The sequence below is a fragment of the Brassica napus genome, chromosome C2 (assembly GCF_020379485.1).
Source record: "Brassica napus cultivar Da-Ae chromosome C2, Da-Ae, whole genome shotgun sequence".
Classification (NCBI taxonomy): domain Eukaryota; kingdom Viridiplantae; phylum Streptophyta; class Magnoliopsida; order Brassicales; family Brassicaceae; genus Brassica; species Brassica napus.
The window spans coordinates 46,397,119-46,422,515 of NC_063445.1; the positions used below are offsets into that span (position 1 = coordinate 46,397,119).

General features: G+C 36.0%; 1 protein-coding gene, 1 long non-coding RNA gene and 1 pseudogene across 3 annotated transcripts; 2 read left to right on the plus strand and 1 right to left on the minus strand.

Annotated features, from left to right (window-relative positions):
* Positions 1–8,978: 8,978 nt before the first annotated feature.
* Positions 8,979–14,575, minus strand: LOC106380234 (reticulon-like protein B15). Of its 2 annotated transcripts, XM_022695536.2 has the most exons (8): positions 13,871–14,573; positions 13,559–13,628; positions 13,173–13,356; positions 12,888–13,017; positions 12,728–12,797; positions 11,687–12,639; positions 11,120–11,221; positions 8,979–9,493 (listed from the first exon to the last, which is right to left on the minus strand). In XM_022695536.2, exons 2-6 carry the CDS (start codon positions 13,593–13,595, stop codon positions 12,479–12,481), a joined length of 582 nt encoding a protein of 193 aa, XP_022551257.1. In that variant the 5' UTR covers positions 13,596–13,628; positions 13,871–14,573; the 3' UTR covers positions 8,979–9,493; positions 11,120–11,221; positions 11,687–12,478. The 2 variants fall into 2 exon arrangements, with proteins under 2 accessions (XP_022551257.1, XP_048604231.1); XM_048748274.1 differs by having other exon boundaries at positions 13,559–14,575.
* A 918-nt stretch (positions 14,576–15,493) lies between these two features.
* LOC106378535 lies at positions 15,494–17,373 on the plus strand (annotated as a pseudogene).
* An 892-nt stretch (positions 17,374–18,265) lies between these two features.
* Positions 18,266–23,722, plus strand: LOC125581963. The gene is made up of 4 exons (XR_007319782.1): positions 18,266–20,800; positions 20,997–21,463; positions 21,558–23,317; positions 23,409–23,722. It is a non-coding gene; the product is annotated as an uncharacterized LOC125581963 (long non-coding RNA).
* The last annotated feature ends 1,675 nt before the right edge of the window (positions 23,723–25,397 follow it).

Genomic DNA, 25,397 nt, shown 5'->3' on the forward strand with positions numbered 1-25,397 from the left:
ACGGTTCCGGCTTTGACTGCGAGATTAATCGACCCGTAGGCCATGGTCGTTTCTCCCGAAAGTCCCAGTAGTGGGCTAGGGTATTTCACGATTTCGGATTGATCGATCCCTATTTTCTCGAGAGTATCTTTGAAGATGATATCGGCCGAACTTCCGGTGTCGATTAGCACCCTAGCGACGTCGATATCTCGGATCGTCAGTTCGATAACAAGGAGACCGTTTCGAGGTTTGGCTCGATCGACCGTTGCTCCCCCTTTGAACGAGATGACGTTCGCGCATGTTGAGTCTTGCATATCATTCCTGATCGTTGAGTGGATTTTGCGGGTTAGATTGATTCGCAATTATCTTCAAAATTTCGTATTTATCCGCGGAAACTTGACATTTATCTTTTCTTGCGAACCAAGCGTAAACCGTCATACAGCTTACGGGCTGTTGGTTATGAAATCGTAAGTTGGGCTTCGAGTCATGTCTTAGGTCCCTTTGGGCCGTCTTCCGACTCAAAGCGTTTATTACGGCTTCTTTCGATAAAGAACGAACTTTCCTCGGTTTTTTCGGTAAAGTTTGATCAATAACTTAGAATGGCGGGGAATCGTGAAATGGGTTCGCTACGGTCTTCGGGAGAAAGCATCGAAGGGTAGACGAGAACGCATGGACTAATGTCGTATCGACGTTTCGGAAGAGCTCGGTCGCTACGTAGCGACCGAACTTTTGTTCGAGCTCGGTCGCTACGTAGCGACCGAGCTCCGGCTCGAGCTCGGTCGCTACGTAGCGAGCTTTGGCCCGAGCTCAGTCGCTACGTAGTGACCGAGCTTTGGCTTGAGCTCGGTCGCTACATAGCGACCGAGCTTTGGCTCGAGCTCGGTCGCTACGTAGCGACCGAGCTTATGGGTCGAGCTCGGTCGCTACGTAGCGACTGAGCTTTTGGCTCGAGCTCGGTCGCTACGTAGCGACCGAGCGGAACATGTGTTCGGTTGCTGCGTAGCGACCCTCTTCGAGCTCTTGTCCGATGACTCGCGTTTCTTCCGCAAAGCTTTTCGTAAAGAAGAATCTATTTCGAAAAAATATTTGTCGAAGAAGGTTTCTACGTTTTCTTCTTCGGGGATTTTGACATTAACTTCGTTGCAACCGTTTTCGACCCCAACACTCAACGTGGATTAACTCTTATTGAAATCCCCTTTGATTGAAATCCTTTCCGATTCCATCGAAGGTGAACTCGGTTTCATCTCTTTTCTATCCTAATCGATTGAAAATCGATTTATCTCTTCTCTATAACTGATTTAAGGTTATTGCATGTTTAATTGAATCGGTTTTGCATACTCGTTTGTAGGAACCTTTATTTTCCGACAGCTTTGGCTTAAGGTATTTGTTCTTTTCAATTTCTGGGTTTCTCTTTTACTTGTTCATTTTTGTAAAATCTTGTATCTTACTTAACAACATTTTCTCCTTTTGTAGGAGACTCTAATTTAAATCCGAAGATATTTTTTTAAGGTGAGAAATTCCGTTCTGTTTTGCTGTTAAATCTCTTATTGTTTTGTTGTTCTGGCTTGATAAAGTGAGACTCTTGTATGTTCATTTCGTCAGAGCTGTATCATGGATAAATCTTGGGTCTGGTTACAAAGGTATTAACTTCACTTGTTCTTTTAAAATTTTTTAAGTCTCAGTGTTTAGTTCTCGCTTGTTTTAACCATACAGGAATAGCCTTGAGTATGAGAAAGGAGCTAGTGAGTTCGTGTCTTCTTCATCAAAACGTTTAGGTGATCCAGATGAAATGTTCTGCCCTTGTGTTGATTGTCGCAATGTCTGCCACCAATCTAGTGAGAAAGTTTTCGAGCACCTGGTGATTAGAGGAATGGATGAGAAGTACAAGAGCTGTAAGTTTTGGTCTAAACACGGGGAGACAAGACCTGATAAGTCAGCTAATGTGATCTGGTCTGAAAATGAGGCTTACGACTTGTTCAAAACAACCTTCATGCGAAGTCAAGGCAGCGAAGGATACGCAGAGGAGAATGCTGGAGTGTTTTAGGGCCAGAAGAAGTTGAGTTTAGAAAGAAGTTAAAGGATGCAGAAACTCCGTTGTACCCAAACTGTCTGAAATTTACGAAGGTTGCTGCAATCATGGGACTTTACAGGATAAAGGTGAAGAGTGGGATGTCTGAGAACTATTTCGATCAGCTTCTGTCCCTAGTTCATGATCTGCTTCCCGGTGAAAACGTTCTACCTAAGTCTACAGATGAGATGAAAAAGTTTCTGAAACAGTTTGGTTTTGGGTATGATGTCATCCGCGTCTGCAAGAATGACTGCATTTTGTATAGAAAAGAGTTTGAGGATGCAGTCAGCTGTCCAAGATGTAGTGAATAGAGATGGGAGAAGGATAAGCAGACTGGTGAGGAGAAGAAAGGGATTCCTGTTAAGGTGCTTAGGTATTTTCCGATTAAAGACAGGTTCAGGAGAATGTTTAGATCAATGCGGTTGGCAGAGGACTTGTGTTGGCACTCCACTAATGCTTCTGAAGATGGAACTATGCATCATCCAATAGATTCATTGACTTGGTCTCAGATAAACAACAAATGGCCAGAGTTCGCTGCTGAAGCAAGAAACCTAAGACTAGTTATTTCAACAGATGGCATGAATCCGTTATTTATCCAGAGCACGAAGCATAGCACATGGCATGTTCTATTATTCAACTACAATATGGCTCCAACAAAGTGTATGAGGTCCGAGAACATCATGTTGACAATGTTGATACCTGGTCCAACCGCACCTAGCAACAACAAGATGCTTTGTGGGAGGAAATACAGGTGATTTTGTCAACTCTATCTTATAGTGAGATAAATGAATACGCATTGAATTTTGATATGTGTTGCAGGGAAGATTCAACTTGACAGAAGAATGGCAAAAGGATGTAGTGTTCAAGCAGATGGGTTGTTTGTGGAGGGCCTCTAAATCTAGACTTTCTTCCATGGTTAGAGCTACAAAAAACAAGGCTCAACTACAGAAGATGAAACCCAGCAACATACAATCTGCTACATCTTGGAACAATTGGGTGAAAGAAAGATGTATTTCAGCTTTTCAGGTAATATCATCTGTGTCTTACGTAGAATACATTTGGGTATGTAAGTAGGATTAATTTGTAATTGTTCTTGGTTATTGGTAGGAACAAAGTGATAAGTACAGGGAACTCAGGAAGGGTCAAATTCCTCATACCACTAGCCGTAAAGGCATGATTCGGCTTGCAGATGAGATGGTATGTTTTTCGTATTCAAACGCAAGATATGTGTTAATTAGAAACAAATCTCTTGACAAGATTATAATTTAACTTGTAGAAAAAAAAACACTTCAGATCCTAAGCAAGTAACTAGAACTAAGGTTTGGGTTGCGGGTCATACGCATTCTGATGGAAGACCAGTGCGTGAAGAATTCGCAGATACCATAGTAAGATTAAATGTCAACAGTCATATTATGATGCCTTCTAAAGTTAATTTTACATATATTGTTGAATTTATGAATGTAGGAGAAGATAAAGAGAATTGACAGTGAAATGGACTCAAGTTCAGCAGATAATATTGGTGAAGATGCTGTCTCCCAGGTTCTAGGAAAAGATAAACCAGGAAGAGTTAGGGGGATGGGACGAGGAGTTAGCATTCTTACATGCTAGAGATTCACATGTCCAGAAGCTTGAAGCTACTCAAGCAGATCTAATCAACAAGGTTGAAGATTTGCAAAATGTGGTTAAGGACTTAGCTGGTAAAAAGGTAACTCCTTATTGCTGTTGATAATTATTATAGATTTTGTGGTCTTTAAGATTTTAAAAGTTTTGTTTCCTTATTGGGTTAGCAAAAATGCGGATATTATTCTACTTCTGAGTTAAGCGATGTGAGCAAGGGAGGAATATGGTGCTAGATACTGGATTGGATCTCGAATGATGATTTGGTTGTTGCTGAAAGAGAATTATACTTTGATGAACCCACATATAAGATTGGTCGAATTCCACTGGGTCCTAATGCGGCTGCTGTTGTAGTGAAGTTTGTTTCAGTCGTAACAGCACCTATATGGAGACCAACTACAACTTGTGTATCGCTTAGTCAGGCTGTTGGAGTCAAAATTGCATGGCCATCTGAGAAGCTCATCTTGGACGATGCTATTGACTTATCAAAAAAGAGTAACACCGACGGATCAGAGGTAAACATTATCCGTTTTCTGTTCTTTGATAATAACTTTATATACTGATGAAATTTGTATATATACTATGCATGATTCAGGCTATAGCTGCATCTTTAGAGAAAGTTCAAATATTTGATTACTGGAAAATAGAAGAAGAGTTGATTGCTGAGGGTGTATTGTTGACTACTGAACCTAGTCAACTGGTCAACAAAATTCCCTTGGCCCGAATGCTGGAGTTCTTAGAGTGGAAATGGTTTTTAAGCCTGATGCATTTTTATGGAGACCAACACCTGAAATGATAAAGATGGGTGATGCAGTACATGGGACAATTGCTTGGCCTCTAGATAAGCTAAAACTTTCTCAACCACAATCACCTGCTGAATCAAACAGGAAATCCAATCAGGTTAGTTTGTGAAATCTGAGAATTTAGATATTGTAATATCGTCAAATTGGTAGGTTGCCGGTGATGATAATGTGATTAAATTGTTTGTCATTTTTGGTTTTAGAGTGGTAGTCAAAGCACTGGTAGCAGCAACAAAGGTGGTAAACAGAAGTGCGCTCTCTTGGACTGTCATGGCTTAGGACAAAGGATTGCTTTAGGTCAGGTGTTCTCAACTAGTCCAGCAGAGAAGGTGCATTTCGTCCCTTTAGGTCCTAATGCTACGAAGGTCTGGGTAGAGGTTTCCGAGTTCGATGCGGCACGAGTGTGGAGGCCAAACTCTGAAATCGAATATATAGGTGATGCAGTAGGAAGCACTGTGGCTTGGCCAAATGATAAGATAGTTTATATCTAAGACCCTTCTTTAGCTTTTGTGTGAAGTATGTAGTATGAAACTTATGTAGAGTTTGGATGTTTGTGGAATCTTTGAAGGTTAAATGAAATTTATTTTCTGTTTTAAAATTCAGTAATTCGAGCATATAAAAATAAATAAATAAATATATATATATATATATATGAAAATGTAAAATAATAATATATAAAAATATAAATAATATATATAGCAAATTCGTAACTGTTATAGTAGTTTTAACCATACTAAACGGAAAATGCTATTAATATAAACATATATATAAAATATATAGCACCTATCTAACTGCTATAATAGTTTTAACCATAACAATAGGAAAACACTGTTAATAAAAGAAGTAATAGCATTAATGACTCGCTATTAAAACATATTTAATTGCAGAATAAAAAGCGCTATCTTAATGGACGAAAAGATAGCACCGCTAAATTCCGCTATGTAGTCCTTTACCTACTATGACGGACGATGATACATCGCTTAAAAAACCGCTATACTATCGTTATATAGCGTTTTTCGTCCGCTAATAAAATTCATTTTTCTTGTAGTGCCAGTGTCCATGATCCACTCATCTTCAAGACGTGTGTCTGTAGATGAGAGTGCCTCTGTTACGGAAAGACCTGAGGCTTCTGCAAGGTTTCCTCTACCTCCTGATGGCTCTGATTTGTTGTTTGACTGATCACGGTTCTTCATAGACCCTTTTCCTTTGTTAGGACATGAGTTCTTGAAGTGGCCGTCTTCCCTACAGATCCAGCATCCTCGCTTAGACTTAGATTTGGACCTTGAGCGGTTTCCCTTGTTACCTTTCTCTCGATGATCCCCTATACCCCTTGTCTCGTTCTTGTCCTTGACATAGAGACCTTCTGCTTGACCTTTAATACTCTTCTTATGCGACCCAAACTCAAGTTCCTTTGAGTAGATAGCAGAAATGACTTCGTCTAGGCTCAGAGTTACTCTTCCTGAACCATACTTCAGAGTATCTCTTAACTGGTCAGACGGCTTTGGTAGTGACATCAGTAACAGGATAGCCTGATCTTCATCAGACACCAGAACACTTGTGTTCTCAATATCTGCTATGATGTGAAGAAACTCGTCGATGTTTCCTTCAATAGACAGATTCTCAGACATCTTGAAGCTGTATAGCTTCTGCTTCAGATAGATCCGGTTGGGAAGAGCCTTGGACATGTACAGCTGGTCCAAAGCATTCAACATAGAAGCTGCAGTCTTCTCTTTCTTGATCTTCCTTAACACCATATCTGAAACACTCAAGACAATGGTACTTCTTGCCTTCCGTTGTTTCTCCTCCAAAGCTTCTCGCTTCTCTTTAACGTCTTTACTATCTTCTACAGTTGCTTTAGGATCTGAGACAGCAGGTTGCGTATCTTCTTCCTCTTTCAGGGCTGCACTTAGACCAAGAATGTCTAAGTGAGCCATAAGCTTCTCCTTCCACATGGTGTAGTATCCACGACCATCAAATTTTTCCACCTCTATTCTTGCCGAAGACATGATTCAATGATGAATAAAACCACAAAAGCAACGAACCTACGCTTTGATACCACTCTTTTAAGTCTACTGCAACTCAAGAGTGTCGACTTCCCTTGTACAACAAGACACAACAAACACAAGACTAAGAACAAATGGTTTGAGCTGTGAAGAAAGATAACAAGAACAGAGGAAGGGGAGAAGTGTTTAGCGGTTTGAAGAAATGAAAAGACAGGAGCACACACACAACTTTAACCAGTTCACTCCTGTTAACTAGGTTAGCTACGTCTGGCCGAGACTTTGCTCGGAATCCACTAGAATCGGTGATTACAACAAGGAGATACAAGTGACCCGCCTAATACTCTTCACTAGTACTTAGACTCACTCTGTAATTCTCCCTGTATCTAGAGAAAACGATTGTAACAAGTTTATGCTAATGACAATCTTTTCTCTTATCACTCTATCTATCCTACTCTCTCTCATTACCTCAATGCCTTAATATATAGAGGTAACCATTACGTTACTCGTTCTGCAGCGCCTCCATGGTGACGTGTATCAAGCCGTTGGAGATGCTCCGTGATCTTATCCTCATTGCAAGGACTCTTGCTTTATTGACCATAAACGGACAAAGCCTTGTACGCTGAATAGCTGGCTCCTCTTCATCGTTTTGCCAAAAGTGAAACAGCCATTCAAGTGGTCCAATAAAGCAGGCTTACTTTAGTCTTGATTTAGTTCTACTGCGGTAAGTCTTGAGTCACCGTTAGCCTCTAGGATTCAGACACTTGTGTGATCATCAAGTTAACATCAATACACATATATACATTGGGTATACTTTACAAGGACCTTTAACCTTTGTTTTATTTAAATTTTACCTTTCAAAGGTTTTTTTTCTGTTCGTCGTAGCTCTATATTCATTCATTATTTAAGAGCATGTCCATTGGTAAGAGGCTATTAAGGGTTCTAATGATTAATTTAGTAGTTAATTTTGTGATTTGAAAAGTTAAGAACCCTTGTTAGTCTAATTAAATTTCTCCTCCTCCAATGGGAGAACCTCATTGAAGTTCTTAATTTTTTTTTTTTCTAAAGTTGAATGATTGGATTTTATAAGATGAAAGAAAAGCATACATAAAAATTAAAATAAAAATGACATAAAAGCATATTAAAAATACAAATACAAATCGTAAACGAGAAAAAGCCGATTAGTTGAAATCTTGATTTGTTCCAAATTTTTGCCATATATCCTCAACCAAATCAGCTTTCAATTGTTTATGTATTGTTTTATCACTAACTCGATTCCGAATGCTCATCATATTGCTGAGATTTGAAGGCATATCTGTAGAATACGTGAAATACACCTGTGAACTTTGGGTTTGCGAAAACTGATACATCAAATTAAGTGTACCCTTCTCGTTCGTCTTCTAGTATCATATTATGCAAAATGATACATGCTCTCATTATCTTTCCAATTTTGATTTTATCCCACAAAAGAGCTGGATTTTTGACTATGGCAAATCGAGCTTGCAAGACTCCAAAAGCACGCTCGACATCTTTACGTACAACTTCTTGATGTGTAGCGAATAAGGATGCTTTCGGACCTTGTAGAAGTGGAATAGATTGGACAAAAGTAGCCAATTTTGGATAAATACCATCTGTGAGATAGTAAGCCAGATGGTACTCGTGTCCGTTGACAATGTAATTCACTTTTGGAGCTCGACCTTGTGATATATCATCAAAAACTGGTGATCGATCAAGAATATTGATATCATTTAATGTACCTGGAGGTCCGAAAAACGCATGACATATCTAGAGATCTTGTGAAGCTACAACCTCTAAAATAATTGTTGGCTTCCCTGATCCATGTGTATATTGACATTTCCATGCGGTCGGACAATTCTTTCACTCCCAATGCATACAATCAATGCTTCCTATCATCCCGGAAAATCCGCGTATCTCTCCAATATCGAGTAGTCGTTGAAGATCTTCTGGCGTGGGTCTTCTTAGATACTCATCTCCAAATAAATTTATGATCCTTTGAACAAAATGTTCCAAGCATAAAAGCGCGGTGGTCTCACCAAGTCGGAGGTATTCGTCGACCGCATCAGCTGGGCAACCATATGCCATCATACGAATTGCTGGTGTTGCCTTTTGTAACGGAGAGTGACCGAACCTTCCAATAGCATATCTTCTTTGTTGAATGTATGAGATGTCAGCGGAGAGTCGATCAACAATACGCATGAACAAGGACTTGTTCATTCGAAAACGGCGTCGAAACATGTGAGAAGGATATGTTTCATCTTCACTAAAATAATCGTTCCATAACTGCAAGTGTCTTTGTTCTCGTTGTCTTTCAATGTAGGCTCGTTTCTTTTTTGACCTTGATGCTTCATGACGATCATCATTATGAATGAAAAGTTTTCCGAATTGTTGATCAAAAATTTGATCAAATTTGTCATCCATCATGTATTCAATATTATTAGAAGAAGAAGAGGCCATTTTGAAGAGAAATTTTGAATTGAAAAATGTTAAGAGAAATTTTGAATGGGAAAATGTTAAGAGAAACAAAGTGTTCGGTGAAATGGTAAGAGAATACAATAGGGAGAGAAACACAAGAAGTAACAAGATCTTTAATAAGGAAATGGTAAAGACAATACAATAGGGAGAGAAATGATAAGCTTGTAACTTACAAACTCAAATTTTTATACTTATAGAGATAAAAGGAGACACATTTGACACCCATACGTAATGGCTTCTGCTTGGTCACATGTAATGGCTATGTTCCTTCTTGTCCTCTTCTTTAACTTTTGGTACTGATCACTCACGAGAAAACTGATTACATGGTTCTGTTTTTTTTTGTGTCACGTGCTCTGTTTCTTCTTTTGGTCTTGGCTCAACCTGAAAAGAGACACCATAACGAATAAAGACATCTATGAAAAGCAAGCAAAGCAGTGAATCTAAACCCGCACATCAACTTCTGTCTTCTTATGTCACATGTTGGCAACCCCCTCTCTTGGATTCTTGTGTCACATGTACTCGGCTTTTTGTGTCACCTGCTTACGAAACATTAGACAAACTCACACATAAGATACAATCAAGATACAATAAACAAGATACAATAAACAAGCGAGACAAGATACAATAAAGACAATAGCATAAGCCGAATCATAGTGTTTCTCTTAAGATTTCAAAAGGAAAATAGCATAAACTGAATCATAGTGTTACAGACTCGACACAACAACCGAAAGACCACAATGTTACAGACTCGACACAAAGAAAAAACATAACGAGAAACAAACTCAGACACGAAGCAAGCTCAAAAGCATTAAGAGAAACAAACAGAGACACATAATCTTAGACACGAAACAAGCTCAAACTGAAACTAAGTAGCCAACATGTCATTAATAAGCTTATTTTCAAAGCTGTTTCCAGTTCAGTAAGAGGCTCTATCTTGGCAATTAGGCTGTCAAGCAATTTTTTGCTTGTTATGCTTCTCCTTCAAGGCAAAGTCCTTTTGCCTTATCTCCCACATGCTCTGCAACTCCACAAGCTTCTTCCCTTCCCCTTCCAAAGACTTTTTACCTTTGGCCTTTGCGGCTTTAACACCAACAGGGAGCCATTGCTTCATCCTCGCCATGGCTAACTGGCACTTACGTTGATGACTGTGCGGATTGGTCATCAAGCTTTCTTCTTTTTGAGTTCACATTTTCTTTAGTAGAGGAAGCACCACACCATTTCTGATCATGCCTAAGTTCTAACCATGCATGCTCAAGTGTGAACTTGCTCTTGTAATCATTGAAGAATATTTCATGAGCTATCTTCAACACATCATCGTCGTTCTGGCCACTTGATTTCTGTTTCGTTGCAGCATCATAACACCCAAAAAAATTACACACGCCCTCATTGATCTTCCCCCACCTTTATTTACCGTGACTTGGCTCTCTCTTTTGCAAATCAGCAAGCTTTGGACTTGAACCAAAATAAGCTGCAATTCGTTTCCAAAACGCAATTGCTTTCTGCTCATTCCCAACCACTGGGTCTTTGGAGGTGTTCAACCAAGCACTGATGAGCACAACGTCCTCTGTTGGTGACCATTTCCTTCTCTCCTTAAGGTCGTCCACACTGTGAGCTTATAAGTCTGCAACTTCACCCCATTGTGTACCGAAGACGACATTCGATGCAGAGGGTTGAGTGTTTGGTTGTTGGTTGTTTAAGAGCTCTAAAAAGCTAGAAGACTGACTATAAGAATCCATAAAATGTAGAAGATTGAAGGAAATAGGAAAGAAGAAGGAAATAACAAAGGAGATTGCAACGGAGAAAGGGCTGTTGTTCAGATTTTAAAGGCAAGTTAAAAGTTGTTAAACTTTTAAGTAGTTGAAGTTAATGCCAATCACTTCACCATTTAGGTTTCAACTACACCTTAGAGAAACGATTTCATAGTTTCATATTTTAAGTACACATTAGAGAAACGATTTCATCGTTTCATATTTTAAATAATTACACTGTAAGTATTGTTTTTAGAAGTTAATGCCAATCAATGTCTACATCTAAAACTAAAACAAGCAGGAAAACTAAATGCAAATTACCTCACCGCAACTAACACAAACCATAATACTAATGTCCATTTAATTCCCAACCTACTCGATATCTAACTTCTCTTAAAGGAAAAGTATACTAACCTCTTGCTTTCTGGAATGAAAGACGGATGCTTTGATGATGGTGAATCCGTTTCTGACGTTTGTGTTGATTCCGTAATGCATCAAAAGCAAACTCAGACGAGCCTGTTACACAAACAACAAAGAAAGTTAGATTAAATGGAACTAAACCATGGACTGTGAAGAAATAAACGAAATCAAAATCCAAAAGAAAACAGACGAACACTAAAAGATATGAAAATAAAGAGAACAATAGCTTGGTGTGATCATGTCTACCTAAATTCAGATACTACCACAGAGCCTTAACCAATTTTATCTCCTTGTTAAGACGAAAAACTAAGAACTTAAGCATATCGATTTTCCAGAAACAATCATTCCCACCATCGCCAACCTTATACAAAACTGACGAAATCATTCACACATAGCTTAAGCATGTCGTTTCCAGATTAATAGAGAGTTTTTATCCTCAAATTCATCATCATCACTTGTTATAACAAACCAACCCACTCTTTTTCTATGCAAAAGATTCGATCTTTTCAACAGTCAAACAGTCTAATACAACTCTAAAAGACAATGGATGTTCGTACTTACAGTCTGATCTTGCTTCTTCTTCTTCTTCCACCTTCATTACCGCAAGCCTTGCCTCTTGTCTGAGTTTCATCCTTCCCTCGATCCTTGCTTTCTCTTCAAGCCTTCTTCTCTTCTGATCTTCATCATACCCTCAGAACGAGATTTTGCCTAACCAAGAACGATGGGATGAGATTCGAGAGAGGAGATGGATTGATCGAGAATGGAGGAGGAAGCCAAACTGATTTCGCGAGACGAAGGAGAGAGAGACATTAAGGGGTGGTCGAATAGGATACTGACACGTAAGGGTTCCTTACCAGTCGTAGAAAGCCCAATTTAAGACCCTGTTCTTTCTTTTTTTGCCGTTTTCATTTTTTTTTATTTTGCTTGAAACTCCCCTTAGGAGAGGTGGTCTAAGAGTTTAGACTATCCATTGTCGATTATTATTATTTTTTTATTAAATATGTAACTGTTTTTCCTCTTTACTGCATGGTAACAATGTTTATGTGCTTCAGAAAAAGACAGAACATGAGCTTCTTTTATTGTGTGTTAAAGTGGATTTTCCACATACGTTCTTGGGAGGTTCTGCAAAGAAGTAATTGTCCTTCTTTGTTTATAATTAAAGATTTTACATTCTCATGAGTTGGTTCATTGTCTAGATAGTTTCCTTAATATTATCACTGCAAGTTTCAGATTTAACTGGCTTTCTATGATCATCTACGAATTTTTAAATACTAAATTAAAAGATACAGTGTCCAAGTATCCCTTCTCAATCAAATAAGCTCAACAATGATATTATAGCATATATGGTTTGCTTTAGTATACGGCACACTCACATGACCTAGCACAACTTCTTCTGCTTGGTTTGAATATTTCGTGTATCTTGTTCTTCACTTCTGATACATCCTCAATGAAATTGTCAACAACCTCTTGACATAGTAGGTACAAAACTGGAATCGTCATCAAGCAGACAAGACCTGGAATGTGTGTGTATCGAAATTATATTAAGAAGTAAAAGACAGAGAATGAGATGACAGGTTGTAAGGTAACAGGTGATTTACTTACATATATATATAATTGTGAGGAGGCTAATGTAGCTCCCAAGAGTGTATATGATGGCCACAAAAAGGATGGCCTGCCACACATTGAAAGTTCAATGAATGAACAAATGATTCTTGTATGGAAACTGGAAAATATATATTGTTGAGTGGTAGGAAAGATTCACCCAGAGTAAGGTTTTCATGTCTTCTTCGTATGCAATCTCATACAGCATCAAGAGAAGACCTTCGATCTCTGAAAATAAGGCTCTAACTGGAGAATCTTTTTGTTTGAATTCTTCAGGAGTGGGAGCTCTCCTATTTGAGATACCATACCATATATATAATTATATACCATAGCATATATATATATAATTAAGCTTATAGTGTTATTTGTTCTTATTAGGGCTAGATCCGGATCACCTATGTTACAAAAAAAAGAAGACGAGAGAGTGTGTATAAGTGGTAAGTACCAAATGAAAAGGGGTTCTCCAAACTTGACCCAGATGAAGAGAAGCAGCATCAGGACTAACAAGATTGAACATAGAAATGGTACAAGTCGAGTCTCCATGATCACCAATTGGTACCAGCTATGTGTGGCAATTGCAAATGTGATGCCTGATTTTATCTTGTTTTTCCACACACATAAATCCGCCACTGCAACAACATTTCCAATGCGTTATTCCAAATTTAAAATTCAAATCGTATTCCCCCTAAAATAAATGTTAGATCTTCCTCATATTCTGTGAAACTGGACATGTTGATTCATATTCAAAGTAGCTAGTAAGTAGAAGAGAAGAAAGAGATACTGTAATTAAGAACATGAATCTTGAATCTTATAAGTAGATTATTATGTCACCTGCTCCTTCGCCAAGCAATTGATCTACGAGAGACATTGTTTTTTGGTGTGATTATAATATTAAGGTGACCTGCGATCTCCATAAAACATAGTCCATCAGGATTTTGTAAGTGTATTTACCATTTAGTCGCTCATGGATGTCAGCTTTCTTTGGCATGCTTTAACTCTTAAACTGTTATCATGGCTAAAACTTATGGCACCTTTAATTAATTGTTCCAAACACATGATATTCAATTATTTTCAACCAACCAATTAATTTCGTTGTTAGAATCTTAAAAGAAAATTCTATTGAGTGATTGAAGTTGAACTTACTGCTTAATTCGAACGATTTTATCTCGTTGAACAAAATATCTAAACGCTTCAAAACTGTAAAGAAGAAACAATACATATTAGATATTTATAAGCTACACATGAATATATATATATATGCACATACACGCTATAAATAAAAAATATAATTAGAAAACAAAAATTTCTAGAATTATGAGAAATCGCAAGCATCGTTAAAAGAGAAACAAACAAAACAGTATGCATAGACATATACAAGCACATGCGTACTCACGTTGTGTAAATATTAACTCAGTATATTCTTAACTTGTTGAGCATAGCATGAATTATATACACAACATTGGCAAGCAAAAATCTGATAACCTTTTTTCCTCCATGTGATAACTTTGTTGATATTCATCTTTTTTCTTTGGTCAACAGTATATTCTTTTTTTTTGGTCAACAGTATGTTACCTTTGTCAGTTGATTTTTTCCGTATCAGTACATACACCATATGCAACTAAATACAAATTATGAATACAAAAGTAAAGTTTCATATAAAGATTCGTTTCCATTTTAAGTTTCAAACAAATATTTTATTTCCCATTTATCCTTTTCAGTGCTTCATTATTGTCCCTATACATTATAGGAAAAGCAATATCTCATTTATATTATTTGAGAATCATTTAAAACGATGTAATCTTCTATTTTGTATTAATTACATTTTAGTGTTGTTGAGTTTTTACGTTGCTACATATCTATTTATAATAATAATGTTGACTTGAGTCTTTCCACAATGCGCCACGTCATTAGGAAGATGAGATGTTTTACGCCACATGTCCTCATTCACAAACAACTTAAAATGTTTCTTGTGTAAGTGAATTTTACTGGGCTAAAAGTTATAATCGCAGATGGAATGGGCTTTTAATTTTTTTTTCCTTCTCGGTCCATTTAGTAATAGGTTTTCGCTCATCTTCCTGGTTGGCGAAATCAGTATGGTGTTTAGGATATCACCTCCTCCAACTTTCGTATGCATAACAGCGTGATTTGTTGCCTTTAACCTACATTAATCAAAGAATTTATGTATTTTTTTTCTCAACTCTTCCCACTCTTTCACATTGAATCGACACTGTTATCATCTATTGTATTTCTCACTTTAAACTAATTATTATTTACAATAGACTTATTCAATATATTTATATAAAAGTTCTATAAACAAGGATACAAATTCTTAAAAATATATTTGTTATTATTATTATCAAAATAATTATTGATTATATTTACATACAAACACTAATATATAAAATTCTTAATATAAAAATAAATAAAAATATTCCCTTTGGGCCGCCCTGACTAAACAATATCACATGGTTTTAAACTTATATGGATTATGGATTAATCCAAGGGAAAATTGGAAAAATGAGACACTTTGAACTTTGATTTGTCACAATAGGATTTGTAGAAGATGTTTTAAGAATTTAGGATTTTAATTCCTGTAAATACCATACTACCCTTAATTTTGAATTATTATTATAATTGTAATTTTCGTAATTGATTTTAAATGTTAAAATATTAAAAAGTTAAAAATAACAAAAATTTAAAATAGACAAAAGGGAGACGTGGCCATCCCTATACCCTAATTTATTTTTCTTCTTGTCTTCTCCGCCGCAAAGTCGTGGCTCTCTTCCATGGCGATTTAGGGTTCAACGGAGAGAAGCCATGTTCTTCGTCGGTGTTTCATCTGCCCGTAATCTCTAATCTCGTCTCTGTAAACACAACAATTGGTTCCTGAAATGTGGTAAACCACGCCTATTGTTACACATGTAAGTCCCATCACGCGTTGGTTCTCCGACCATATAAACGTAGTCAAAACTGATTCTCTTGTGTTTTGTCTTCTGCTTTCTTTCTGCTGTGTCTATTGTTCGGTTTTATGCATGATAAAACCTGGTTTATATATTTGTTGTTCTGACTTTTTATGGTTTATTGTTGCTCATCAGGTTGCTGATTATCTGAATACTACAAAAGAATCCCTTCTGATGAAGATGGCGTGGGAGATGATGAACCCTGAGTACAAAAAGGTATTTTTGCTTTCATCCTGTCTTTGATCTTCTTGATTTCTGCTAACTGTTATGTTGACGTTCTTGTTAATCATACTTACATTTTCTATCGATTATCAGGGAATGTAGAGTACAGCAGTGAAAAAAAAAGATCCTATTAGTAAGACTGCTGCTCCTCCTAGTAAGAAAACTTCTGCAACCACAACGCTAAGCAATGCAGAAAGCGAAAAGAAAAAGGTCAGTGCTACTCTTCCTCCAGCTCGTTTCCTGTTATAGTTTGATATATCTTTGGATCTTCTTTAGTTTTTCATATGTAGCTAAATTTCTTGTATCTTCTTGTGTACAGAGACTTAGTGCATATATCAATTTGGATATCTTGGATAAGCTATTTGATGATGTAAGCTTACACCCGTCTCTCTAGCATTATCTGTCACATTATCTAGCCTCTTGTTTTTTTGTGTAATCTCTTATGTGTATTCACTTCTGTGTAGGAGAACTCTCCAAAGATGACTAAGTTGGAGAACCAGTTGTTGTTGGTGACCAAGTGAAAAATTCACAGCAAAGCAGCGAAGAAGAATGCCTTTTAGAACCTGAGGGCTCTGAAGAAGATGCACCAGAAGAAGATAAACCAGTCTGGAACAAGGATTATAGTATTGAAGAAGCTAATGGAGGAGAGGACGAATTCTATGGCGGATCTGATCTTGAATATGAAAATCAAGATGAAGCAGAATATAATGAAGATATTATTCGGTGATCTCATCTTACATTGTGAATTGATCTCAACAACATTGATTATTATTACTTTTTTTGACAAAAATATCTGAAATTACATTCATCATCTTTCCCAATCTAATAAATGAAAGCCTTCCACACTGTTCAAAAGAGTGCGTCTCTATTTTGTTGCCCTCTGCAGATAGAGTAGTAGTTTCTAATGGACTAGTAGTTTCTTATGTTACCATTCGACCACGCCTTTTTTTGTCTACTACGAAACTCCACTCTTCACTGCAACTAGACATTCATTCACCAGATTTAACATAGACTAGAACCATGTTGTATTGATAGAGAGAAGAGATGATTATGTGGATGAAGAAGAGAGAACACACAAAAAACAAAGAGAAAAAGATCTTGGGAGAAGGAGAAAAACGTGGGAGAAAATATTCTATGAGATATTTAGGGAAGATTTAGTTTAGATTAAGGAAACATCTTTAACCGAATATGGAAGTTTCCATATTTTCCGGATTTCCCGTAGAATATATATCCTAGCTAACTCAGAACACAATATAGTAGATGTGAAACATATTCTTCCTTAAGCGCCACATAAGGTAAAAGACAGAACATGTTATGGCACAAAATATAGATAAGGTATATCATTGTGTTGTGGTTATATGTCGTTATCACGCTTTAGGTATACTGAAGACATCTTTCTTGATTATAACGTTTCGAAATATAGCTTTGTTAGAATATATAAGAAATGCTAGTTTACGTTGTATACCCAAGATATATATATGTATAAAACTTAGTATCCGATTTCTAGACTAAGTAGATGACCAGAATGAATATTCTAACTATAGCTTAAAGATAAAATAAAATATGATTCCACTTTTTTTAAAAAAAACTTTTAAACATATATATTGTCATACTTATGTTTCCAATAGTTTTCATATTTTTTAACATTTTTAAAATTCAGTTTACTATTTTTCCCATAAAAAAAGGTAAAATATGTCCAAAATTGCCCAAAATATCAGAAGTCCGATTGTGACAAATAAAAGTTCAAAGTGTCTCATTTTTCTAATTTTCCCTTAATCCAACCCATTTGACAAATGAATTGGATCAATCAGTAACTCATTTAAGTTAATGAGTAATGGTTTTTAATGGTAAAACTATGAATAATATATTTTAATTTAAATAGTTAAGTAACAAATATTAATTTTTGGGCTTAAGCATAAAATTATTCTTTAATTTTGGACTAACACTGTTTTATGGTTTTTGTGGGAAAGTACAATTTTGCTATTTAGGAAGACAAATTTGTAATTTTGATGGGAACACTCTATTTGCTATTTTGGAGGAAAAATATAATTTTGCATTTTTGGGAGGAAAATTTGATTTTTTTTTTGTTTGGCTTGAAAATATGATTTGCGATTTTGGCAAAAAAAACTTAATTTTGCAGTTTTGTCAGAAAACATAATTTGCAATTTTATCAAAAATATAATTTTTTGGTTTTGACTTAAAAAATAATAACAATGTTTTGGCAGGAAACAAAATTTTGTGATTTTGATGGAAAACACACATGTTTACGGTTTTGGTGAAAAAACATGATTTTTCTATTTTGATGGAAAAACTCTATTTTGCATTTTGGTTAGAAAAAATGTTTTTTGTTTTGATGGGAAAATAAAATTTGTGGTTTTTGGAGAGAAAACATAATTCTGGCGGAAAACATGATTTGTGGTTTTTGTCATAAAACTTGATTTTGTGATTTTTGTGGAAAGAACTCAACTTTGTTATTTTGTCTGAAAACAATTTTACTGTTTTAGCAATAAAACACAGATTGTGTGATTTTGGCAAAACGTATGATTCTATATCTTGTGAGTTTTTACTTGTCTGTCAAACTTCTTTGCAGAGCCATATATATCCATGTCGTATGGTTTGACCATCTTGTCTCTCTGAGCCAAAGTAAACCACAAACTGAATCAGATTTCTAAAAGAAGCCAAAACACGAAGACAAAATCAACATTCCTTTTTTACTTCTTTGTCGATCTTCTGTGCAGAACCATATCAATGTTGTCCATCAGACACTGGTTTGACCATCTGGTCTCTCTGAGACAGAATAATACACAAACTGAATTAGATTTCTAATAGAAGCCAAAACACAAAGACAAAATCATGATTATTTTTACCTCTCTCTCTACTTTCTCGGGTGGGTCGAGTCTGGATTATCTTTTATTTAATCTATATCTATATATATATATATATATAAAATAGTGTTTTCTTCCTCCTAGTGCTACCACGTCATTAAGTAGAGGGAGGAGAACACGCCACGTGTCCAATTCTCTTAAAAGTTTGTCGGACGAACTTCGTATTGTATCTTTCCTTGGATATTTCTTTTATAAGAGCCCATTAGAAGCTTGAGGCCCATAACTTCTTTCTCTTATACACCTCCATTAACCGTGCAAATCGACGCCGTCAGCTTCAACCTAAATCCCACAGCCTCCCAAAATACGCCTATGTAACGTTAAAGATCAACATTCAATCGACGTAATTGTGATCACCATTAACGACATTTAAACTATACCTTCCATGACTTCTCATTCAATTCTCCTCTCTCTCCACCATTGTTACTCTCCAAATCTAATCTATAAATAGCGATATCTTATTTTACTGTTTCACATCCCTCCTCCTCATTCCTAATTCTTAATCCTCGGTCCTCTGTGGTAACATCCAGAATGCGAGGTTCAAAACTTCTCCTACTCCCAAACATAGAATCATCAGTCACTCTTCGCTCAAAGCCTCTAAATTTGTTTTCGTAATCGAGAGCTACCGCCACGACTACATGGTCATTCCTATGTCTCCGACCAATCCTTTTTAATTCCCGACATGTTAAATCTCCGTTATGTATCCGTTGACATTGCTGCTAATCTGGCTTCGATCACTGCCGGTATGACTCTCTGCAAGGTTTGTGACAGTGGAGAGAAGCAAAACCTAAGGATTCCCCGCCGGAGTGTATCTGACGGTTGGTATCGGTGGTGGGTACGGTAATATCTTAAGAGAATTTGGATTATCAGTCGATAACTTTGGGACTATCGTAGCCGTAAATGGTATTTATTTTTTAGACCGGAAGTCCATATTTGAAAATCTTTTATGGGCAATCTTTGGCATAGGAGGAACCACGTAGTTGCGTCTAGGGAAGAAATTTAAGACGTTACGAACCACGTTAGTTGCGTTTGGAAGCTGATTCAAACCATGATGGGAAGAAAGTTGAGACGGTGAGAGCCACGGTAATTGCGTCTTTTTAGTATGTCTTTTAAAATATTGAGATTGCTTTTGAATCTTTGCCAAGTATGTGTTAATGAGACGAACAAAGCATAACTCTAAGTCCGACTAAAACTTTGAAACTGTGACAGTTTAATAAAAAAGACTTTGTGCCAGAAACAGAGCAGATGATGAACTGTTATTAACCATATTAAGATTTGCTAGCATCTGAAATTACGTCCGTGACCCATATATAGTGTTGCTTGAAAGTAAACTTTCGTTGAATAATATAGCAAGACATCAAAAATTAAATAAAGTGCTCCAAAATTTAATTAAATAACTATACCACCGTATATTAAAACTACAAAATCAAAAAAAAAAAACAAATATTTATAACACAAATATATAGACATCCCGCGCGTAGCGCGGACCGACCCTAGTTTTAAATATGTTGCGGTATCTTCTTTTTATACTGCATGGTAACAATATTTATATGTTTCAGAAAAAGAAGAAAAGACAGAACATGAGCTTCTTTTATTGTGTGTTATAGGCCTGGGCGTTTTATACTGCAACCGAAGCCCAAAGTGGAACCCGAACCGAAGTCTCAGTATTGGACCGGTAACGGGCCTAAGAAAAAAACCGAATGGATTTTGTAGCCCACGAATTTCGGTTATGGTCTGGTTCGGTTGAAAACCGAAATCAAAACAAGTAACCGAACAATACCGAGCATTTATAACACTGTCTCATGTATATATACATTCATTTACACATATACACGCGAAAGGATACTGTCTCTTCATTTCTTGAACGCGTGAGCCGACGAACCCTAATTCCCAATAAAAATTTCTCTTGATTATTGATTATCATCATTCAAAAACTCAAACTGGCCACTATAAATCAGTTAGCCTCTCCATCTTCTTCTTCATCCGAGCATTCGAGAATTCAGTCACAGGTATTGTCTCTCTTTGATTACTGTCTGTTTCTTTCTTCGATTCCTTGTTGAATTAAGTCAAATCGGTTATAATTTTGGTTCGTAATCGTTATGGAACATATGTTTTTGTGTTTGGTTTTGCATGTCTACTTAATTGATTTTTGTGTTTGTGTCTACTCTAATTGATTTTGATGTTTTGCTTTCTTTCGTTTTGCAGATGGACTCTACATCATCTTTTAACCGAGAAACCGACAACATGGATGATGCAGGCAACATTCAAACACCGGATAGTACTAGCGGCAAGAGGAAAGAAACCGAGGAATCTAGTGGAGCGACAAACAATGTGAAGTGTATTCTCCCAACAAGGTACAAAGTGTGGGAACACTACACAAGGATGAAGGAAGATCGAAACAAGTGTGTATGCAACTACTGCCATAACACATTTTCGTGTCTCACAAGCTCAGGGACCTCAAATCATAAGAGCCATCTTGAGAATGTAAGAGTCATCTTGCTTGGTCGGATGGACAAGAAGATAAGCAGCCAACCATTGACGATGAAGGGAAACTTACGAAGGCAAAGTTGACTGAAGCTCAGTTGAGAGAAGCCACAAATCAGATGATTGTCTTAGGACAATTGCCGTTGTCATTTGTTGAAAGTGTAGCTTGGAGACATTTCTGTAACAAGGTACTTGTGTTATTTTTTCATGTTCTTTGTCCGTCAATTATTTTTATTTTCATGTTGAATTGTAACTAATATCTTATCTTTTCTATGTTTGTAGGTTAACTTTGGATACACTCCTCATTCAAGAAGAACTGAGACTAAAGTCATTATCAAGATGTATGTGGAAAGGAAAGAACACTCAAGAAATGGTTCTTGTCTAACAATCAACGAGTATCTTTGACAACAGATACTTGGGTCTCCCCAACTACAGGTAATCCTTTACACATTTTCTGACCCTTTATACACATTTTTGATTCGTTTATACATCATGGAGTTCTTACTGTTCATTGTATACAGGTGCGAGTTACATGGTCATCACAGTGCACTATATTGATGCTTCTTGGCGGTTGAAGAAGCTGATCATTGGGTTCAAACACATCACAGATCAAAAAGGTCAGACTATAGCAAATGTTTTACTCGAGTGCTTGTCTGACTGGGGAATAATAAATGTTTTCTGCATAACCGTTGATAATGCAATTGCCAATAGTTCAGCGTTGAGGAAGTTTCAAAGTAGTTTTGCTTTAGGTTCTGATCAGGCTTTCGTGTTAGATGGAGAGTTTTTACACATGAGATGCAGTGCCCATATCATTAACTTGATAGTTAGAGATGGAATGGCTGAAATAGATCAGAGTGTTGTTGCTATCCGTAATGTTGTCTCCTATGTTAGATCACATACTAACAAGTTGAGATCTTTTGAGCTAAAAGTTGACTCCGGTAAGATTACAAGGGGAAGTCTTCCGTTGATGTGAAGACAAGGTGGAATTCAACTTATCTAATGTTGACAACAGCTCAAAAGTTCAAGGTGGCTTTCGATAAGATGGAAGCAGAAGACAAGCTCTACAATGATCATTTCTCTGAGTTTGAAAATGGAGCATCAAGGGTTGGGCCTCCTCAGCAAAGGGATTGGAGTGTTGTTGAGAAGTTATGTCGACTTCTTATCATCTTCTACAACTCGACACTGGTGGTCTCGGCTTCAACTTCACTCAATTCACATAAGTGCTATGGTAAGATTGTAACCATTGCGACTAATCTGGTAGGACTCTCCAGCAGCCCTGATTCTGAGATGAGGTCTAAGGCGTCAGATATGCTCAAGAAGTTTGAGAAGTATTGGGATGACATGAAGAATATTAACATGATGTTAATTGTGGCCACTGTTTTCGACCCCAGCAACAAGTTGGAGCTTGCCAAGATGTGTTTTGAAGAGTTATATGGGCTAGAGACTACTGAGTATAAGGAGATGCATGACTCCTTGATTTGTGTCTTGAGGAGTTTGTTCAGAGAGTACAGTTCAAGACATGGAGCCGCGCTTGATCCAAGTGACAAATTTTCCCACTCTAACAACTCAAGTCAGTCTAGAGACCAATGTATTGAAAGTGAAAGGATGGAGCTTGTGGACGACTGTGTGGGTTACAAAAGAATGGATGTCAGGTACAAGCAGAAGCTCAACGAAATAGGGGTTAGAGAAGAAGGGTGAGCTAAAAACATACCTTAAAGAGTCTGTGGAACACCCTGACCTGATGATTGGAATGGAGTATGATGTGCTCTCATGGTGAAGAAAGAACTCAGCTAAGTATCCTATCTTGTCTTCGGTTGCTCGGGATGTCTTGGCTTTACAAGTCTCGTCAATTGCTTCTGAGAGTGCCTTTAGTACATCTGGTCGGCTTCTCGAACCACACCGGAGCTCTCTAACCCATTACATGGTGGAGGTTTTAATGTGCACAGAGCAGTGGCCGAAGCAAGACATAAAGATGGAGTCAAGAGTGCTTTCAAATGCTCAGATACTAGCTGATCTTGAAGAAGTGGACATGCTTGAAAGAGGTAATAATATCATATACTTTCAATCTTCTTTTCTTATCATATGAATGTTCAGTTTTAAATTAGTAATCGGTTTTGAACTTTGTGTTTTCAGAGTGTGGAGACACAATAGTTCCAGAAGAAGACTAAGGCTTTATTGTTGCTTAAGAAGATCATGGCTATGTGAACACTTTGTTTCTTTGTTTCGGTTTGAGGTTTATGTTTTTTTCTTGCAATTTGATCACTTTCTTTCGGCTTGAATGTTGGTTATGCAAACAAAAAAAAATCTCAACTAGTGTGTTAAAGTGGATTTTCCACATACATTCTTGAGAGGTTCTGCAAAGAAGTCTTTATTAATGACTAGATAAGGCTCGTGCGTTGCAACGAGTTTTGTTTGATGTTTTAGTAAAAATATAAAAATAATAAATCATTTTATTATAGATTGAGGATTTTTTTTTGTTTGCATAAGCTGTGAGATATTTATTTATGATTACAAACTCATTTACACACATAAATCTCAATTAGTATTTGTATTTATAATCATGGTGTATAGGTAAATTGTTATCAACTTTGTATTTAAGGTTAGAAAAAACACTCATACCTAAAAATTTAAACCAAACTCAACCAAAGTACAAATTAAAATGAAAAAAATTGAAAGCTAAATAAGGTCAATCTAGTTAGTGACAATATTATACGGGAAATTACCAAAAATACTACATTCTTAATACCACTTTTATTCTCACTTTTAAAAGAAAAAAAAATACTTATAATCCTAAGGTTAACTAATCTAGACTAAGGGTTTAGAATTGAGGGGTGGGGTAGGTTTTAGGAATATGGAATTTAGAATTCTAATAAATATATAAATAAATGATTAATTTTTTTTGTGTTAACTAAATATAGTTAACTCATATAAGTTAACATAAATATATATATGTTAACTAATACCGAGCTTCATAAACTTCATTATTCATTTAAGAATTTTCAATCATATGGCCAAGATTAACCAAGCAACCATCATAATAGCTGAAACTAATAGAAATAATAAAAATTAGTATATTAAATTTTCTTCAACTAATTAGAGTTAACTAATAAAATAAACATCCAAATTTTTTTATTAGAATTTAGTTCAGAAGATGCTAATTAAAAAATTACACTTTGATATCTCTTGCTAAAAGACTTTCATGATAATAACAATATTATCACATTTCACAGCGCGATATATATCTTCAAATAGTTATACTTGTCTGGTTCATAATGTTGCTTGTATTTCAATTTCACTATATAGAATAGAGTTTTTGTAGAAAAAAAAAAAAAAAAACTGAAATTGCTTAAAGGAATTGGACTAATAATTCATAAAGAAAAAGTGCTACAGTTATTTATAGAAAAATACCTCCTTCATAATTAAGTTAGAGTAATTATTTGAACATCAGCTTTTCCATATTATCGATATACTAATTACACATCTGTAACAAAAAAAGCTTATATATATATATATATATATGTATATAAATGCATGAATGTTATCATCAAATTAATAGTTTCTTGTATCTTTAAGTTGAGCAAAATCTTTGTAGTTGAAATCAAAAAAATTTCACAAAGTATTTGAGGTAATGGTTGTTTCACACATATGCAGTTGTTGTTCTCTCAATTACTCTTATCTGAAATTTATGATCGGAGACTTTATAGTTCTTACTGTAATCCTTTCAGTTACAAAAAAAAAGAATAATTGTAATCCTTTTTGGATTATGATTTCTTAAACATAAAATTTACTATTTTAATAAGAAAGTTTATTATTATTTGAAAATATTTGAAATACTTGTTTTACATTTTTTGTTTAGATTTGAAGAAAAAAGAAAACTACAATTAAACAGCCTTTAACAATTTTATTTTGTAGAAGATTTTATAAAAAGATAATTACTATCAAACAAATTTTTACAATTATATTTTCTTTATGATTTTAGAAAACGAAAATTAGTATTAAGTAAATTATTATAATTTTTTTTTGTTTAAGAATTGTAAAAAGGAAAAAAAATTAGAAAAAGGAAAATTATTGTGAACTAAAAACTATCAAATAATCTTTTGCTATTATCTTTGTTTATGATTT

What these genes read in the sequence shown, in the direction of transcription:
- LOC106380234 (XM_048748274.1), bottom strand. Translation starts at nt 13,595, where the DNA reads ATGTCTCTCGTAGATCAATTGCTTGGCGAAGGAGCAG. An exon ending in ATTGCTTGGCGAAGGAGCAG is followed by an intron (nt 13,357 to 13,558) that starts GTGACATAATAA and finishes ATGTTGTTGCAG; the next exon opens with TGGCGGATTTATGTGTGTGG. An exon ending in ACATGAAAACCTTACTCTGG is followed by an intron (nt 12,798 to 12,887) that starts GTGAATCTTTCC and finishes AATGTGTGGCAG; the next exon opens with GCCATCCTTTTTGTGGCCAT.